This window comes from Dreissena polymorpha, chromosome 10 (genome assembly GCF_020536995.1).
Source record: "Dreissena polymorpha isolate Duluth1 chromosome 10, UMN_Dpol_1.0, whole genome shotgun sequence".
In the NCBI taxonomy this organism is placed as follows: Eukaryota; Metazoa; Mollusca; class Bivalvia; order Myida; family Dreissenidae; genus Dreissena; species Dreissena polymorpha.
Window position 1 is genome coordinate 11,966,320 of NC_068364.1, and position 12,854 is coordinate 11,979,173.

Sequence of the window (12,854 nt, forward strand, 5' to 3'; positions counted from 1 at the left end):
ACCAATAATTAAGTTTATTGGAAAAGTTTAGCATATATTGGGGGAAGTTTTGGTCAGATTTTTGGGAAAAAAACTTTTTGCCATTGGGCAACAGCCTTTATTACTTTTTGCAATTGGGAAACAGACTGTAAAAGGCGGTAATTTTGGGGGAAAAAATCACTGTAGGGATTGAACAAAAGACTGTAAGGCCCTATTCACATACTCTATGCCCATCATTACTTGTATTTATCTAAGATTATTAGTTATCTTTTGTTAGAAATTTACAGGATATTTATTTTCAAGAGGATTACATGTATATAAGGAGAGTAGACTATAAGAATATACATGTATTAATCAGATAAAATTATATAACTATATAATTATTATGTTTGAGTTATATATAAGAAAACAAATACCAATATATTTTACAAACAATGCTTTGGTTAAGCTATAAAGAGCCGACATGCAGTTTAAGGTGCATAAAAATGGACATTGTTTAACTACTGCACTGCTTGTTCACAAATAATTTAATTTATTCATTATCTTGTCAGGAAAAAAAGGATAACAAAAAGTGTAAATTTATTTGACCCAACAGCAAACCACTGGGTTTTTGTTGTATTTTTTATCTTTTTTTTTGTTTGTTAAATAAGTAAAAACAAAAATCAAAATTGTCATAGTATTTTCATAAGTCTGCACTGTTCTTAAAGATTAACTCAAGTTGAAGGGACAGTTTTAACTGTTATGAGCTTAAAAAAATAATATATTACTGAATGTTTCTGTGATTACATGTATTCAGGCAAATTTAATCCTTATTAACATAAAGTGAAATACAGTCCAAAAGTTGCAACAGATTTTACAGTTGTGTGCTCCATATTTCAATTTTAAGTAATTTTCGTACCCAAAATGGTAAAAACTGTCCCTTCAAAATTTGATACAGAACAATATATGCGTAATAGAAGTTAGGAAAAATGTATTAGTGGGTGGGGGAAAAAGTCACTTACTCTCTTCAAGGAGCATTTCCGCAGGAATATTGCTACAAATTACCTCCCTTGGGAGAGGTTTGCATGGACTCATGGGTGAAACTATGTCCGAAGTTTCACTTGATTCAGAATCTGAAATCGGCCACAGGGACAGAAAGAGAAAACACACGGTTTTAGTTGATGAGGAAAGACATCTTCAGAAACTGTGATGTTAATAACAGGTAAGTGGAATTAAGCATATAATAGGCCTTAATCAGGTTTCAGGTTTAATGCGCACACAAAGTTAAGTAAATGTGGAAGATGTACAATGAAATAAAGTCTTTTTAAATACAGCAGACACAAATTAAGCAAAATTCTTTGTTTGAATAATACTGGAAATAAATGTTGTTGTTTTTTTGTTTGTTTTTTTCTTTGGCTTTGACTTAAAGAATTCTTGAGTGATACATTATTTTTTTATTTAACAGACACATATAACTGACTTTAGTTGTAAGTTCATACCATTTAATATCTAATTAAAACTCAGTTAAAAAATAGTTAGTTGCCAAGCCTTTTGTGATTTTTCTTAATGTAAATCTCCAAGATGTGTTTGACAAAATATGGTTTGAATGACTATAATTGAATATCAAAATGAATCAGTCGAAGGACGAATGAAAAAAAACAAACACCTTTGAATGAATAATTTAATATGACCTCATGCACAGAGATGTTCCTATAAAGAATATTTTGATTTAACAACGTACACACAACACAAAAAGCATTAATTTTCTGAAAGCATCTGAATAAAAGTGAATAAAATTAAGGGCAAATAAAAAGGTACGGTAAAACTGCTTGATATAATTGTCATTTTCCAGAGGTTTCCAAATAATATACATTTAGAATACATTCAAGCATATGATGATAACTTTCATTACAAATATCAACATTGTTAGCACATAAAGAGATATAAAAAAATTTAAGACAGAATTTTAATATTATTTAAATTATACCTTGCATATGAATACATTGTTTTATAAAATATAAAATGACTTAATTTCAGGTCTTCTTTAAACTCAAAACAAATGATAAATAACTGACAACAAACCCATACATTTTCTATTTACCACCACCAATTTGCAACATTAGCTAGCAATACACAGCAAGCCCGGCAAATGGGGTATAGCAAAACAAAACAAATCAAAGGCTTTGACTCTTTAATTAGTTGTCCCCTTTAAGAAAATTAGTTTTCAATAATAAAACTTGAAATTGAATCATCACTATCAATATCATGGGGAAATTTTAACAATAGAGAACATTCAACCATCCAAAGCTATATTTTCCTTTCATTTAAAATATTTTCAGTGATCCATAGTTTCATTATAAGGGTACATATGAGCGGCGTTGTGGGAAAACTGGCCTTATTGTGCGTTAAGTGTTCCAGATTAGCAAGTCAAATGTCCACAGGCTATTCAGGAACGAAACCTTCCGCTTTTATGGAATCTTGCATTTGAAAAATGTCTTTTCTATAGAAATTTTGACAAAACTTTCAGGGCATGAATTAATTCCAGTTTTTTCTAGAACAATGTTTTTTGAAGCAACAAAGATGGTACCCCAAAGATGCAACTTCTGCTACAATACCACAGTTGTTCACACTTGTGACAGATTATTTAATGAAAAGGGGGGTAAGTCATGGACACACAACACAAGAGTTACCTACCTCGACTGAGATCTTTTCTGGGCATTCTGTTTTTAAGTCTTGCCACCAGCGGGCTTTCATTCACCGCTTGACCTATGGACGGAAAAAAAGCTAATTTTTGGTAAGAAGTAGACCAACAACAATATTTCAACAGAAATGACATTATTTATTAGATTTATTTGAAAAAAAGTCAGTTCGTGGAAAAATGATCTATAAAGTTAAAAAATTGAATCTATTATAATGAATATTATTAAAATTCCTGAGGGGAAATAAAACTGTGTAAGATAAACCTTGAAGCAGCATAACAATTAACCCTTTCCCACTCAAAGAAAAAGTGAAAATGGCTGTGTGCAAACAGCATAAAACCAGAACAGCCTGTGAGTAACTCGCAGTCTGTTCAGGTTTTATGCTGTTTGTTGCTCATCAGTATCTAAGGGTTGGAAATGAAGCCTTTAAAACTTTAATCTAGTAAGAAAGGTCTTCAACCCTAATTAATTTATTCAAAGACCTTTCTTACAAGATTCAAATTTTAAAGGCTTCATTTCCAACCCTTAGATCTCGATACTGATGAGCAGCAAACACCATAAAATCTTAACAGACTGCGAGTTATTAGCAGGCTGTTCTGGTTTTATGCTCTATGCACGTAACCATTTTCACTTTGCTTCTGAGTGGGAAAGGGTTAATTAAATTTACCTTTCGAAGGGACTAAAACATGTCACAATCTAAGTGGTAAATGGGACAAGACTTTCCACTTAAATGAGATTTTTCTTGTAAAAGAGGTCACTTCAAAATGAAAATCCAGTCTAGGCGGAAAGTATCATCCATGATTGCACAGGCTAATCTGGGAGAACAATATGCACAATCATTAAGCCCTATTATCTCAAAATACAGTTATATTGAATATGTATGCATTCAAATCATAATGGTCATAAAATAACAATTAATCAAAAATTATTTCTCAAATACCTGACGAAGAGATCTTATGCTCGATAGTAAACTTCTTATGGTCGTTCTCCCCCACACGGTCCCGCCACCCGTCCTGTGAGGCGTCCAACAGCGAGAGACGGTCAGCGATGCTCGAAGGTCGAACAGCTTCTGGTCCCTTCTTGTCACGCATTCTGACGACCTGGGGAGATGGCTCGGGACTTGCTGACCGGCGGTCCCCGTTGTCAAGGTTCAGAGGTCGGGCAACGCGCTTCTTCCATTCTTCTTCTCCACTCTTCTTCAATGCGTTCAACCTTTGGAAAACATATCGAAGATAAACTTCAGTGATCCAAATAAGCAAAATATTGAACAATTCGAGAGTCTCGCTTTCATATGGTTACATAAGGCAGGCTTGAAAACAATGTGAAATCTCCAGAAATAATCCAAGGATTAGGGAATGGATCCAGGGGCCAGGGCCCCTTGGTGAGGGGAAAATCACATTGTTTTGACTATACATGTTATTTGATTTTTTTTTTCCGTTTTAATATCATGTTTTATTATATTTACTAAAGTTCAACTAATTCAACTACATGTCATACAGCTGGAGAGGGAGATTCACTTAATGTTGACATTCCTTATAAAAAACTAGAGCTTTGTCACAGACATGACGAATACCCCCACATGCCGCATTGACACATAATATTTTGCATGTCGTCTTCACAAAAAACAGCGGACACCGTGCTCAATTTTTAAAACGCACTAAGTGACCCCTTGACCTAGTTTTTGACCCAGAAAGGCCCATGTTCTAACTTGGGCTTAAGATCATCTCCATAAAACTTCTGACCAAGTTTGGTGAAGATTGGATGAAAACTACTTGAATTAAAGAGCGGACAACATTTTGATGTTTAAAACGCACTAAGTGACCCCGTGACCTTGTTTTTGACCCGGCATGACCCATATTCAAACTTGCCCTGGACATTATCAAGATACAACTTCTGACCAATTTTGGTGAAGATTGGATAAAAACTACTTGAAATAGAGTGCGGACAACATGGTGAGGTTTAAAACACACTAAGTGACCCCGTGACCTAGTTTTTTACCCGGCATGGCCCATGTTCGAACTTGACCTACACATTATCTAGTTAAAAATTCTGACCAAGTGTTGTGAAGATTGGATTTAAACTACTTGAAATAGAGAGCGGACACCATGCTCAATGTGTAAAACATACTTAGTGACCCTGTGACCTAGTTTTTGATCTGGCATGGCCCATGTTCAAACTTGGCCTTCAGATCATCTAGATAAAACTTCTGACCAAGTTTGATGAACATCGGATGAAAACTACTTGAATAAGTGAGAGGACACCATGCTGAATGTTAAAAAACGCACTAAGTGACCCCGTGACCTAGTTTTTCACCTGGCAAGGCCAATGTTCGATCTTGGTCTTAAGATTATCTAGATACAACTTCTGACCATGTTTGGTGAAGATCGGATGAAAAATACTTGAATTAGAGAGCGGACAACACGCTGAATGTTTAAAACGTACTAAGTGACCCCATGACCTAGTTTTTGACCCGGCAAGGCCCATGTTCGAACTTGGCCTAAACATCATATAGATACAACTTCTGACTAAGTTTGGTGAAGATCGGATGAAAACTACTTGCATTAGAGAGCGGACAACATGCTGAAAGTTTAAAACGAACTAAGTGGCCCCGTGATCTAGTTTTTTACCCGGCAAGGACCATGTTCGAACTTGGCCTACACATCATGTAGATACAACTTCTGACCAAGTTTGGTGAAGATCAGATGAAAACTACTTGAATTAGAGAGCGGACACTTAATACAGACCGACAGACAGACCGACCGACAAGTTCACTCCTATATACCCCCCTAAACTTCGTTTGTGAAGGTATAAAAAGATAACAAATATGAGCCGTGCTCTGTGAAAAGGGAGTTTAAATTAATGCATGTGTTAAGGTCGGAACAGGCTAATCAGGAACGACACTTACTGCCTAAACTAGATTTTTCTTAAAAAGGGACTTTCTTTAAACGAAAAAATATCATAAAAGCAGAAAGTCGTGCCCCTGATTATCCTGTTGAACTGCACGGGCTAATCTGGGACAACACTTGACCCACATGCACTAAACCCCCTTTTCACAGAGCGAGGCTAAAATATAAAAACAAATTATTGGGTAACCGACAATTGAGGATTTTATATACTTTTTTAGATATAGAATTTCAGTTGCAGTTCTTTTCCTCCCAAGAAATAAAAAATATCCTCACCTGTCATGTATTGATCCACTTTTCTGCACATCTGGCATCTCTGTAAAGATTTCTGCATGTTTCTTTTCATCAGGCGTCACGGGTTGGGTAAGATGTCGCCCAACGTACTTCTTTTTCTGGTGCCCTGAGTCGCTACCATCGTCAACCGGCGTGCTGGAAGACTCTGCAGGCTGTGTCTTGTATCTGAAAGAGTTATTGCCCTTTGAATACTTTGGCTGTGTATTGTATTTGGAAGAGTTATTGCCCTTTTCTTGCTAATCACTTAAAGCAGGATGTCCTCCCTGGAGCTCTGCTAATTAATAATATATAGGATCTTGCATGAGTGGTCGTTTTGTATTAAATTTATTAAACAAGTCATCTAAATAAAGATAAAAACGAGGCTTGCCGAGTTTTTATCTTTATTTAGATGACGAGTTTAATAAATTCAATACAAAATAACCACGAATCTAAGATTCTATTTATAACATGACCAACAGATTTCCTTTTTATTTTATGCTCTTTTCACTGTTTATTCAAATTGTAAAAGAGTTTTACTGAAGAAATTCGCTGGAATAATGACGTCATTTCATCAATAAATGACGTCATTTCACAGTATTATTACTAGTGTAATAACACCTGTGTAATAAACAATATTGAGCATTACGTTATTTCACTCCTGAAGCGTAGGACATGTAATAAATTATGATTATTAACGAGATCTAGGCCATGCTTCTGACGCTGCCCAAAGCCAACCTAGAGTTCGCTTGTAAATGTTTAGATATTGTTGCAGAAAATTAAAATATAAAATAAAGGTATTTTCCCACAAATAAATCAAAACAAGCATTTTGTATCGCGTTATTAATCAATATTATCAGACAAAATGTACCGTACAAATTTTGGCTATTGCTATAAGGAACACTGATATTTTAGGGGTTTATTTTATGAAGTCTTTGTTGATTTTGAGTATTAATGGATCTTTAAAAGAACTAACCTTTTCTCCTGATGTTTCCAAAACAAAAAAGGTGAACTGGGAGGGCAAATATTATCATTTTCCTTGTCCTCCGACACACTTTCATAAGCGCGCTTCATTCTCACACAACATCAATCACAACGTGAGAACAGAATGTATAAATTGACAACAATATATGAGGAGTTTATAACTTGCACAAAATACACACCCACAATTGTGTTTGCCTTGCTAGCAATATTGTATATACTGACTCAAACTACCAGTATAGCATGCAAATATGTCACAATTATCTTAAACAATTCTCTATATAACATTGATACTTTATAGAACATAACACTCAAAACCCTTGATGTTTCAGTTCTAATCAGCTTTCGTCAATTAAATCCCAAACCAACCAATCCAGTATACAAGAAAATGTTCAATTTCAAATTTGAAAATTTAAATTTATCCGAATTGAACCATGCACTGTCAGATAATTTAAGAAGCTTCACACAACACACACAAACCACTGATCCTGCACTGTCAAATACACAATAACCAATCAGTAATCACTTCACAACTTAATTTACACTGCATGTTTCTGTCCAATTTAAGTTCACTGTGGTAACAGTATTTTCAAATGTGTTGAAAGAAAATGCACAGTTTTAAACCAGCCAATGTCTGAAGTTTTCTTACTCGCCTTCAGACTGCAAGCAACTGATAACAGGTTTTTAGGTAATTAGGAAATAATCCATGATTAAACACCCAGTCAAGTCCAACCTCATAAAGATGAACAGTTAATTAAAGGGGAGGTGACATTCTTCCAAAATTTAAAGGTACACAGCATATTTTTTGACTAAACATTAAATACACTCAACTCTAATATCATGATGAATTGTGCTGCATTTAATAGTGAATCACAATGATTTTATAATTAATATACATCCTAGTTTTAAAGAAAAATCCTACAAGACTTGAATGATACAGATATATTGTACTGACATGGTTTAATATAAATACTATCAAAGTTTAAAGGCCTTTGAGTGTTACAACGTTAAGTACACACAGCACATGAACCTCGTCAGAAATCTTCAAGCCCATTAAACTCTGTGACCCTCACTATGTGAAAAGGGGGTTTATTGCATGTGTGTAAAGTGTCGGCCCAGATTAGCCTGTGCAGTTTGCACCGGCGAATAAGTGATAACACTTTCTATTTTTATTGTATTTTTCGTTTAAAGGAAGTCCCTTCTTGACAAAAATCCAGTTTAAGTGGGAAGTGTTGTCCCTGATTATCCTGTGAAAACTGCACAGTCTAATATGGGACGACACTTTACGCACATGCATTAAACCCCTTTTTTACAGAGTGCACCCATTTATAAATAGAACTTTTCAAAGTTGGTTTTTAGTATAACCATGTTTACTTCTGATTTTCAGAATTTCTGGTAAAGAAGTGAAGTGAAACATGTTTAAGATGCCAAAGCAATTACATAAACAACAGCATAATAGAAAAAAAAATCATACTCAGCAAAAATAAATGTACACAATATAATTATCACAATATGTTCTGTGCAAACTTCTGTCTTGGATAAGTCAATGTTAAATGAATCAGCTGTAAAAAAAAAAGATAATTTCTTTGGCTTGAACATTTTCTGTCTGATTCCGTCTGGCTGAGATGCACTTTGTCCCTGGCAACACAAGTTACAATGAGGAAACTTATGATGAACAATAGATTCTTATGAAAATACAATCGGCTTGTCGCAAGTCAATGAAAAAAACAACTTTAACACCATGATCACACTTATATCCTGTTGCTAATTGATTCAATTCATCATCTAGAGCGCATGTACCACCAGTGACAAGTTATTTTCATTAACATCACTTTAACTACCAGCTTAATTACAAACTGTACAGAAGAAATAATAAAATATTGATTTGAAAACAAAAATTATTATTTCTATATTCCACTGAATCCTCAGAGACGTATAGACAATATGTTTGATTGGCGCATTTGTTACTCAAACAAGCATATTATTATAACTACTTTTTAAAAGTTCTTATTTTCAGACATTTTAGTCTTGGAGGTTATTTTAACCAATATATTAGAATAATGAAAAAAAATTAACATGATTTCAGGATTCATTCCCTTCCCTAGTGTAAATTAACCCTAAGACAACTTAGATACGTATTTTTATGCATGTGTAGTCCCTTAGAAAGTTATATTAAATTAAACACCTTTCTTACTATATTCAAGTTTTAAAGGCTAAATATTAAACCCTTAGTTACTAATGAGCAGCAAACATCATTAAAACCTTAACAGAGTTGCGAGTTACTCAGCTTGCGAGTTACTCGCAGGCTGTTCTGGTTTTATGCTGTTTGCACACAGCCATTTTTACTTTGCTTCTGAGTGGTAAAGGGTTAATAATAAATTGGGTCAAGGTCACGCAAGGTCAACTTACATCTGCAGCAAAAGTGAAACTGGTCGCTGTCTTTCATTTCTGCGCACACACCTTAGCACTGGCGAAATGTGTAGATCATCCATCGTCTCAAATTAGTTTTACATAAAGCAGTTTCTATTCCAAACTTTAATAAATTCACTTTTTAAAATATTCATGCCCTTTCTAGTATTCTTACAATTTAATAATAATCTTGGTGCAGTTTTAGCCTAACAATAGGGGTTATAGTTACCTAAAAATAACACCAAGTTATGTTTACTAATATCACATCCTTCAAAAGTAAATATTTTCACATATATTGTTTTAAGTCTTTCAACAATTTGGAACTTCTCCATATACTAATTGTGTTTCAGTAAAGAAAACTCGGTGCACTCCGTTTTATTTCATGTACTGTGTGTACACAATCCTGTTGATATCATTTACAAAACATTACTCCCAAAATCCTACAAACAACATCCTAAAACAGGATCATTACTAACAAAAACAAACTTCCTTATTTTACACGGCATTATCTTAAAATAACAATATACTTTTTATTGCCTTCATTCTGTTCAATATATGTTCATTTAAATTCATGCATTAATATATTTTATTGACAGGAACTTATCAATTTCAATTCTTTTCACATGTTTTCATTTGTTTCCATTCAAAAACACACAAACACACTCTGAATAAATTATCTAACATCCTTCCGTTTTCTATTTAAATTCTGTTAACATGTGTTCATTTGTTTACATTTGAAAAAAAAACACACTCAATAATTTAACACAATTGCTTGTATTGCATTAATCACTATAATTATAACCATAAATATGACCATTAACTAGCAATGTGTCAAGTATTTATGAAGCAGCTGACATATCAATGCTCTGTACATTTTTAGTATCGAGTAACACTTCAAATACATGTGCGTAGCCTTAGTCAGTTAGTCTCAGAAGAGAGACATGGAGTAACTCTAATTGTCATAACTGAAGAAGACAGTGATCTTCATCATCATCATCATCATCTCACCATCATCATCATTATCAATTAACGTCATTGTCACCACCATCGCCATCGTCATAATCATCATCAATATCACCACCATCACCACCATGATCATCATCATCATCATCATCATACCAGCAGCAGCAGCATAGCATCACCCTTATCATCACACCATACTCAACAATTCAAACAGTTTCATTTCACACCAACCACCCTCCCCAACCCCCACCACATCAAATCCTCAGTATTGCTAAGCCCAGGCACACTAACAACACTTTGCCACAAGCTACCAGTCAATGAAGTTTCAAAGCAGCCTTGCCCTCTACATCAGTAATCCACTACTTGATCTACTGACATTTGCTTACTTCACATCCCAAACTTCATATGCCTGTGAGTGGTGGTATCCCATTTCAAAAACAGCAACTTACTCATAATGGACGAAAATACTGGGGTGATTTGGTAAGGGTGTAAATGAAATCAGCCAAACTGTTATACATTCATACATGTTCAATAATTATGTACTTTTGTTGTATGCTTTCCAGTGGTTTATAGAGAAATATCAGTGAATTAAAACTGATAATTTCACAGTTTCAAACAGTGAAAATTATCAGTGACAATTATCAATAATTTTCACTGTTTACTGTGAAATGACGTCATTTTTTTTTGACAAAATGACGTCATTATCCCAGCAAAATTCTTTAGTTAAACACTTTCACAATGTATATAAACTGTGAAAAAAAGCATAAAATAAAAAGAAAATTTGTTGGATTCGGTGGAATATCGATTTTAATTCACTCGTGATCATAGAAAATATATATTTTCTATGATTACTCGTGAATTAAAATTGATAATCCACCGAATCCTACAAATATCCTCTATTTAAATGATATGTCAAGACAAAGATTATCATTCTCATCATCTTAATCATCATCTTAATTTTAATTATCATCCTCCTCCTCCTCATCATCTTTATCATCCTCATCATCTTTATCATCATCATCCTCATCATCATCATCCTCATCCTCATCATCAATCTTTTCCTAGTCCTCCTTCGCATGATCATCACTGACACCCACAAACATAGGAAATGCAACACCAATGCAGCGTATATTTTAGATTTAAACAGTATCTTTCTATTTCTCCCAAAATTACCAAACATAATATGGTACTAAACAACTTACTCCGCTAGCTCGACATTGTATAATTATTGAAATGCAATAACAATAACAGTTTTCACAATTTATTTGTATGCAGATTAATTATATATGAATCAAACACAATCCTTTTGTATTTTCTCCTGCAAGATTACCAGACTTCATCGACACACATTCTCCCAAGACTATCCGAAACCTTTCTAAAGAGACTTACAAATGAGCCTTGCTCCATGAAAGGGGGTTTAATGCATGTGCGTAAAATGTCTTCCTAGATTAGATTGTGCAGTCTGCACAGGCTAATCAGGTACAACACTTTCTGCATAAATTTGATTTTTGCTAAGAAGAGACTTTTTTTAACATAAAAGCGAAAAGTGTCGTCCCTGATTAGCCTGTGTGGACTGTGCATTAAACCCCTATTTTACAGGCTTATCTGAGACAACTCTTTACGCACATGCATTAAACCCCCTTTTCACAGAGCACGGCTCAAATGCTCTACTAGTACACATTAACACCTCAAACTCACACTTGATACCGACAAACACATTCCTGCACATGTCAATACTCTTTATTCTGGTAACAAAATCTTGACCATAAAAAAGGTTTACCGACTACTTACAGCTAACTTCAATTATTGACTCATATGAAGCAGTAGTTAACTTTAAATGTCAGAAAACAAGACATTTACAGGTTGATTGTTTGTTGAAGCCTTATAGGCAGCGATCATATTTTCCCGCAACATAAATCGGTCTGGATTTGAATGGGGGAAAAAGTATCCGAAAATTTACATCCGAAATCATAAAAAATTATGTTATAATATATACAAACAAATGTCTGTTGGCTACTGACAATAACAAAACCAAATAATCGTTTTTTATTTTTTGATGTATCTCAGATATTATGAAATTTATTACATTTCAAAGTGATAACAATGACACCGTCAGATAATCTATCGATTTGTACATCACAGGCCTTAAGACTCTTAAGTTGTTTTGCGATTTTTACAGTTTGCAAAATTTTCGACCACCCTTATTAATTTTGGACGCGTCTTTAATCTGTGTTCACAATTTTTTTATTCATGGTCTGACATTCAATAAACCGGTCCTGACCGGTTTAGAGACTGCAGCAATTGGTATATCACACCTAATCAAGCTTAGAATGTAATTAGGGTGTGTTTGCATGTGCACTGTGTATGTAACTCGCAATCGCTTTCATGACATGGGAATCTTAGCAAACAGAATCTGACCTACTGTTTGGGATTTTCAATCGGTCTTTCATGACCCCAATCGGTCTAGGGCCGACAAAACCGAAAAAAATATGATCCTTTGCTTCTAGGATACTATCACACAATCTACAGGGGATCAACTAAAGGGGCAATACACTGAATAAATATGGGGCTAACTCTGGGAAAACAGGGCTTAATGCAGGTGTGTAACGTCCCAGATTAGTCTGCACAGGCTAATCTGAGACAACACTTTTCGCCTAAACTGGATTTTTCG

General features: G+C 34.4%; 1 protein-coding gene across 1 annotated transcript in view; it reads right to left on the reverse strand.

Annotated features, from left to right (window-relative positions):
- Window positions 1-12,854, reverse strand: part of LOC127847988 (microtubule-associated protein futsch-like) — a 196,489-nt gene that overhangs the window by 31,476 nt on the left and 152,159 nt on the right. Inside the window, 4 exon segments of the mRNA XM_052380241.1 lie at window positions 981-1,091; window positions 2,653-2,724; window positions 3,598-3,869; window positions 5,837-6,019. Coding sequence (XP_052236201.1) covers window positions 981-1,091; window positions 2,653-2,724; window positions 3,598-3,869; window positions 5,837-6,019 — 638 coding nt within the window.